This window comes from Crinia signifera, chromosome 2, assembly GCF_055691185.1.
Source record: "Crinia signifera chromosome 2, ASM5569118v1, whole genome shotgun sequence".
NCBI lineage: Eukaryota > Metazoa > Chordata > Amphibia > Anura > Myobatrachidae > Crinia > Crinia signifera.
The window spans coordinates 331,242,600-331,250,456 of record NC_139218.1 but is presented as its reverse complement, the minus strand read 5'-3'; the positions used below and the strand labels follow the sequence as shown (position 1 = coordinate 331,250,456).

Genomic DNA, 7,857 nt, shown 5'->3' with positions numbered 1-7,857 from the left:
GCATGCTTGTTTGGGGTGCTGGAGTGTTGTGGTGGGTGCCCTTCATGCTTTGGGCGTGGTCGTGAGTCCCCATTTTAAAATGACTGCAGCCAAAAAAAAAGGAAAAAAAAAAAAAAAACCTGCAGCCATTTTAAAATGGGGGCCCTGGGTCACGAACATAGCATGTCGGGATCCCCCCCACTACACCCCAGCATCCCTGACAAGCATGCCTGCACCTTGCACCCCACTTGGGTTCGCCTCGCCCCTAAGTGTCATTTTCTCAAAATTGCCTGTTTGGGTTTTTTTTTTAGTGTGGATCATGTGTGGGTGCCATGTGCGGCCATGCTGCATGCTTGTTTGGGGTGCTGGAGTGTTGTGGTGGGTGCCCTTCATGCTTTGGGCGTGGTCGTGAGTCCCCATTTTAAAATGACTGCAGCCAAAAAAAAAAGGAAAAAAAAAAAAAAAACCTGCAGCCATTTTAAAATGGGGGCCCTGGGTCACGAACATAGCATGTCGGGATCCCCCCCACTACACCCCAGCATCCCTGACTAGCATGCCTGCACCTTGCACCCCACTTGGGTTCGCCTCGCCCCTAAGTGTCATTTTCACAAAATTTTCTTAAGGTAGGTTAATTGCACAGTAAAGGTAAAAAAATGTAAATTAATATTGCTATATCTGTGTTTATATTCCACAGGAATGTCTCATCGGACAAGGACCGTGGAACCCCTTTCCCCTCTTCTTTCTATTTCAGGTGAGACGAGTCCAGTGGAGATGACTACAAGGGAGGAAGATGGTGATAGGATATCCACAAGTAACCCTGGCCGGCCGGTGCAGGACGACATGGAGCATGGAGATCGAGAAGGAACACCTCAATCAAGACAAACAACTAAAAGGAGAAGGACACAGGTAACTTCTTTAAAAATTGATGAATAGACAGGTTTCGCAACAACGCACTAGCGCGTATTTTACCCTAAAAGTGGGCGCCGGGACCCATTAAACAGTGGCCACCGGACGCCGATGACTGTAGGTTTTATATATTTTGCTGCTGCTGCGCATCACGAACCCTGCATGAGAGCAGGTTAACTTTTCAAACTCTGCATCCTAAGTCCACTCTGCTGTTGAGAGCAGTGGGGAGGGGTGGGGGGTGGGGACAGGATAGGATGCTGTAACAGCCGCTCTCAGCAGAGTAGATCTGCGTACTGTCAGGGTGGTGGGGTAAAGGATGATGCAAATGTGACTTAGATCAGCGTGTCAGCTGGTCCAGTCCCCCGCCGCGTTGATAGCCTGCTCACCTACTCTGCTGCCCCCCCCCCCCCCCCCCCCCCCCCTTGGCAACCAGTGTGAAGATCCCGGGATCATGCAGCAGCGCAGCGCGACTTAAGCCTCACGCAGAGCCCCGGGGTCACTCCTAGTTCCAAAGATTGCACAGGAATAAACAATAGCAAAGATACCAAAGTATTACCTTTATTTTACACACGGGTTCTACATGTAAAATCAGCATTTAAAGTCTATATACATTATATACAGAAAGGTCATCAGTATTATTCACGTTATCAGAACCTTACCATGTTATCCTTCAGATTAACATCAGATGGCCAGGACACGCTAGTCCACAACTCCCAGCGCTGACGCTCGGACACTTCTCTGCCTCTCTCTCCCTGCAAACACCCACTTAAATCCCAAAGGCACCCCTCTCCACCACCCTCTGGAATTTTTAACCCTTCCTATGCTGGGTGCGGTTGCATGATATATAAAGAGGCCCTTTGATCCCAGAACCAAAAAATATACACAAACTAAACAGATTCTAATCTAAGCTTTTGGTCGCTTCTAGCCGGACCATTTGACTCTAGATATACAGTTATATTCTTTAGGTATTAAGCATTCGGGAAGACTGCCATAATTAACTTCATTGTAGCAAATCCCGTATTCATGCTACCATCACAGTTTACTAACAACATAACCAGGAGGCAGTGACGTAACCACGGGCAACGCTTATCCTCCCAGTTTCTCTTGTGTTCATAAAACGCTCTTCTTGCCTTCATATGCATATGTAGCAGTATGGGATACAGTATACAAAGCTTAGGGAACATATTACAGCCATTTACATAACATGAGGGAATATTTCCCTCCAGTAGCACACATACTCATCCTAATTGAATAACCTGTTTGGATTATTCAGTATAACATCCTATTATTGTCCGACATACAGCCCTGTGATGTCCCCTATATACAGCAGTCTGGGGAACCCAGCTCAGATATGAATACAGTCCGTGATAATTTCCGGTTATCGCCGGCATTTTGCAGTTCTCTTTGCTGAAACGCAGAAAGATGCAGGCGAACAACATATGACGGAAAGGGGCGTGGCCAAATACTTAATACATCATGAAGTTAATGTTTAATATATGCTAAATCTATGTGTAATTTTGCTCACACTGTTTGTTTTTTAAAGGCTACAGACAGAACACTGGACGAACAACCCAGTGGTTCTGGGGTCCAACCACCCGTAGCGAGAAAGAAACCTGGCAGGAAAAAAAAGGTTCCCCTAGACCAACTTGCCGAGGGAGAAGAAGAGAGCATCCCGTTCACTACTGCAGAAAGCAACGTGCTGGTTGAAATGGTCCACAAGTTCTATGACCAACTGTGTGGACAAAGAAGACAGGAAACGAGCAGTAGAGAGCGTAAAAGAATATGGGCCTCGATTGCAGAGAAGGTTCATTGTTTTTTTTTTATTAAAATAAATCCATTTAAAAAAGTGCATTATTTGATTGTTTATAATGTGATGTTTTGCATCTTAGATTACAGCAGTGAGTGGCAACGTCAGGTCGATCGACAAATGCCACAAACGATACAATGATTGTCGACGGCACACAAAACGGAAGATGGGCCAAGTCAGGCAACATCTAATTGGGACTGGAGGCGGACCACCATTACAAGTTTCATGGCAGCCGTGGGAATGAGCCATCCAGGAACACATGAATCCAATCATGGTGGAAGGTGTTCCAGGCTCTGTGGAGTCCAATGTCCGCAGAGCAGAAGTGTTGAATGCTCTGGAAGCGCAAATTCCACCTGCGCAACGAAGAAGACGGAAGACAACACCTGCAGAAACAGCACCTTCGCAAACTCAGGAGCAGGGTAATTATTTGTACTACTTTGCTCTCTCTAAAATTATATTGCAATGTTCTAAAATGTATATTCTCATTTCAACAGTTGTCGTTGCTGAAGATCGGACAGAAGACACCCATGTAAGCCAACCGGCTGAAGAACCGTCAACACAGGAAGAGACCATCACCCTTGATCTGTACTCGATCAGTCAGTTTGAATCGTCCATTCAAACAGAAGACACCTCTCAAGGATTTGAAGACAGCAGCTTGCAAACCCCACTGGGTGAAGAAGGATCTACAGCAAGTGGAGGATTGGCCCATCAGCTTCCAAGTTATCATCATTCCATCCAGGACATCGAGGAAGCGTCTGAAGATGAGGAGGAGGTGGATCCCACCAGACCACCACTGATGGATTGTAAGCTTTTGCCATTTGTTTGTAACCTTGTGGTTTTTTTTTTTTTTTTTAAAGATTACATTGTGTGAAATTGATAAAATTTATTTATCTTGTCCTTTTTTTTTATAGCCGGAATGCAGCTCGTGGAGGACATCCAGAGAGAACAGGCTCCAACGCGCGTCCATAGAGTCCGGCAATTGGCATCTGAAATAGAAGATCATCAGAACCAGTACCGGATCATGATGGAGCAGAGGATGACAGCCATGGAGAAGCATCTTGAAACACTGGCCACAACGATGTCCGACATCGAGCGAAGACGCCAGGAGGATTGGGCCGAAATAGAGCGAAGACGGCATGAAGACTGGGTGGAATCCGAACGCAGACGTCGAGAGGATAACCAGGTGATGATGACCGGGATCTACAAGTTGGTTGAGAATGCAGCGTGTCAACAGGAGACCCTGAGACAAATTTCCACCTGCCAGACACAAATTGCGGCAAGCTGCATGATGATCGCCAGTTCCCTGCAGCGGAGATACAATCCGGACAACGTGGGACAACCAGCGAGAGCCACCCCTTCACCGTGGATGCCACCATCTTCATCAAGTCGGCATCAGGAGCCTGCGCATCTCCAAACATCGTGGGCTGGATCTTCTCAGGCATACCAAGGCTACGCTGGAATGTATCCACCTCCTCCACCCTCCAGCCAAAGACCAAGGACGCCACCACATCGCACATCTCCTGCTCGAGCTTCAACCGCCCAAAGGCCGGGACCGGCGGAGGAGGACCCTGCACAGTGAACACGGTCGTATATTTCCATTTATTTTACATGTTGTTTGTTTTTATGTTAATATACAAAGCTTTCTTTTCTCCTACTTTCAGTTTGTCTTTTCTTATGATTATTTAACCCTTGCAAATTTTTTTCTACAGCTGTGTTCACTAAGGAGTTGGGCGTAACAGTTATGCAATGCATGCGCGTGCATGCATTGATAATTGTGGGGAAATGATGAAAGCTCCTTACATATGGTGGATGTAATAATGGGCCATAAAAAGAGCAATCTGATCCCACATTTCTACCCTTGTAATGCAACCTTTAAACCATTTGTTAATATTTATCAAAATTACACCCAGTGCAAACACCTTTTTTTTTGGTTTTCATTTTTTCAGGGTGCAGTGCATTGGAAATTGATTTTGAACTCCTAAAATCCAAAACGGGGAGAATGCCAAAGCTACATACCTATTGGTGAGTAATACCCAAGTGCACCCTCTAATCTATCTTGTCCCCAAATCTTGTCCCTTGTGCTAACGCACAGACCAGGCGCATTTGAAGTGTGGCTGGCTTGTGCGTTACCACAACGCTTACTCTGCATCCGGTGCCCACAACTTGCAAGTCACATCTTGTCCCTTGTGCTAACGCCCAGACCAGGCGCATTTGAAGTGTGGCTGGCTTGTGCGTTACCACAACGCTTACTCTGCATCCGGTGCCCACAACTTGCAAGTCACATCTTGTCCCTTGTGCTAACGCCCAGACCAGGCGCATTTGAAGTGTGGCTGGCTTGTGCGTTACCACAACGCTTACTCTGCATCCGGTGCCCACATCCGGTGCCCACAACTTGCAAGTCACATCTTGTCCCTTGTGCTAACGCACAGACCAGGCGCATTTGAAGTGTGGCTGGCTTGTGCGTTACCACAACGCTTACTCTGCATCCGGTGCCCACAACTTGCAAGTCACATCTTGTCCCTTGTGCTAACGCCCAGACCAGGCGCATTTGAAGTGTGGCTGGCTTGTGCGTTACCACAACGCTTACTCTGCATCCGGTGCCCACAACTTGCAAGTCACATCTTGTCCCTTGTGCTAACGCCCAGACCAGGCGCATTTGAAGTGTGGCTGGCTTGTGCGTTACCACAACGCTTACTCTGCATCCGGTGCCCACATCCGGTGCCCACAACTTGCAAGTCACATCTTGTCCCTTGTGCTAACGCACAGACCAGGCGCATTTGAAGTGTGGCCAGGGGCGGATTGGGATGTAAAACCAGCCCGGGAAATTTATGGAAGCAGCCCAGGGGGCGGGGTCTGCTAAGGGGGTGGAGTCTGGCAAGAGGGGGAGGATCCCTAATAGAATCTGATTCAGCGTTACATGCAGTTGCAGCCTTCCTTGTACTTTTTTTATGCAGTTGCATATTTAACTTTACGCTAATGCTACGACACTGCCACCATTGGCTGCATTATTGAAACATTCACCAGCCCTATCCTAGGTGCAAATCATCCGTCTGGCCTTCAATGCAAGCAAATCAGCTTCTTTGTATGCAACCACTTTCAGCAACTTTTTCATATCACTCTGATAACTCACCCATACTGTGAATAGCTGACCCCCTGTAACCCCAAGGAAAGTAGAACACATTTAAAATACACTTGTTAGTGCCTGTGCCACAGCAACTGAGTACAAACACCATTACATTGGCCCACAATGAAATAAATAAAAGCATTGACCCCCACAGGAAAAAAAAACCTGACCCCAACAGGTAACAAGCATACTTACACACACACACAAATAAGCACTGCCCCCCCTAAGAATACAAAACAAAAAACATTGGCCCAAACAGAAAATAATACACATTGGTGGCCCCAACAGTGGAAAAAACCCACACTGACACCAGATAAAAAACATTAAACATTAGCCTCCACAGAAATAAAATAAAAACACAGTGAGCTCCACAATAGCAAAAAAAAAATGGGGTGCAAAGTATATGTCCCTAGGCTGGGGGTAATGTAATGTAAGCTGGGGGTACAGCTAGGATGCAGTGGGAGGTGTATGGCTAGGGATAGGATGCAGTGGGGGGTGTATGGCTAGGGATAGGATGCAGTGGGAGGTGTATGGCTAGGGATAGGATGCAGTGGGAGGTGTATGGCTAGGGATAGGATGCAGTGGGAGGTGTATGGCTAGGGATAGGATGCAGTGGGGGGTGTATGGCTAGGGATAGGATGCAGTGGGGGGTGTAGTCAAACTACTCAGCTAGTGAAAAATCGCTGAGATGAGTCCTGTGTGTACATCCCTTTAGGCTGGGGGGGGGGGGGGTATGTTAGAGTTAGGCTGTGAGTGGGGGTGTGTATAATCAGAGGTATGCAGTGTTGGGGGTATAGATAGTCAGACTGCAAGGGGTGCATTGTTAGAAGTAGGCTGTGAGCGGAGAGGGGGTGTATATTTATAGTGAGGCTGTGAGGGGGTGTATAATTGGGCTGTGAGTGAGGTATTGACAGTTAGGCTGTGAGAGAGGGGGGTACGCTACGAACTTGGCCCCCCCGTGGCTTGACAGGAAGCGGCTCTACGGGATTTCCTGGACCCATTCATCTCAGTACAAGTCTTCATCCCACCAGTGGGACCTCCGGTTCCAAGGTCCCTGTCATGCAGCCAGAGGAGTAGCTAGGTGACATGGTGCCCGGAGCAAGGGTATGTTTCGGCGCCTCCTCCCTTGTACTAAAGTGTCCAACATAATAAATATTTAAAAAAACCTGTAGGGGTGGTTTATATACCCACCACCACATCACTGACCCCTATATAACCTACACTGCACTACTGACCCCTCTATACCCTACACTACACTACTGACCCCTCTATACCTGCCACTACTCTACTGAGCCCACTATATCATACGCTACAATACCGATCCCCGCACACACAGCATTATATTATTGACCCCTCTACACTGTCAAACATCACTATGTGCGCTACATCAGTGAAATAAAAAATAAAATAAACTGTGATGTAGGCAACAGACACAGAGGGCCAAATGTAATAGGGTGAGAGTTTCAGAAAGTGAGAGATTTTGGGAGAGTTTTCCCATGTTTTTTAAAGCAGCAATCAATTACATGGCAAAATCAACCTGGTTTTGAAGTGTAAGTGATTGCTGCTTTAAAAAAAGGGGGAAAACTTCCCAAAACCTCTCACTTTCTGAAACTCTCACCCTATTACATTTGGCCCATGGCCCCCAGAGTCTAACAACAGTAAACCAAAGAGGAAACTAGGCACAGCATGGGGGGGAGAATATATATATATATATATATATGTATATGTATATGTAGCCCCAATATTCCAAATCGCGCTATAAACAATTTTACAAGTTTGATTTCTATTAATACTTGGCAGCCTTACCCCTAAATTCCCTGAGGGATAGGGAACACACCAAACACAATATTACACCCAATAGAGGTATGGCGCCTAAGGTTTAAAAATATATAAATGTCCAAATACAAACTATGTGAACCACATCCAATGAAGTAAGGAGGAGAGATCTTCCAATATTTAGTTTATTAGTCTTCAGAGGATTATTGAGAATAAAACCGCATGTAGATACTGTCCTACATGCGGTTTTATTCTCAATAATCCT

The 7,857-nt window shown here is 46.5% G+C and overlaps 1 protein-coding gene across 3 annotated transcripts; it reads left to right on the top strand.

The window, feature by feature from the left end:
- Positions 1-571: 571 nt before the first annotated feature.
- LOC146057767 (uncharacterized) lies at positions 572-4,379 on the top strand. 3 transcript variants are annotated; one of them, XM_083169429.1, is made up of 5 exons: positions 573-885; positions 2,429-2,689; positions 2,775-3,111; positions 3,187-3,495; positions 3,604-4,379. In XM_083169429.1, exons 3-5 carry the CDS (start codon positions 2,952-2,954, stop codon positions 4,269-4,271), a joined length of 1,137 nt encoding a protein of 378 aa, XP_083025555.1. In that variant the 5' UTR covers positions 573-885; positions 2,429-2,689; positions 2,775-2,951; the 3' UTR covers positions 4,272-4,379. The 3 variants fall into 3 exon arrangements, with proteins under 3 accessions (XP_083025553.1, XP_083025555.1, XP_083025554.1); XM_083169427.1 differs by having other exon boundaries at positions 572-885; positions 2,775-3,495; XM_083169428.1 differs by lacking the exons at positions 573-885; positions 2,429-2,689 and having other exon boundaries at positions 2,721-3,495.
- The last annotated feature ends 3,478 nt before the right edge of the window (positions 4,380-7,857 follow it).

Bases quoted from the DNA above. Each gene is read 5' to 3' on its own strand.
- LOC146057767 (XM_083169427.1), top strand. From the start codon at position 2,952: ATGAATCCAATCATGGTGGAAGGTGTTCCAGGCTCTGTGGAGTCCAAT. The intron at 3,496-3,603 runs GTAAGCTTTTGC...TTTTTTTTATAG, and splicing joins CAGACCACCACTGATGGATT to CCGGAATGCAGCTCGTGGAG.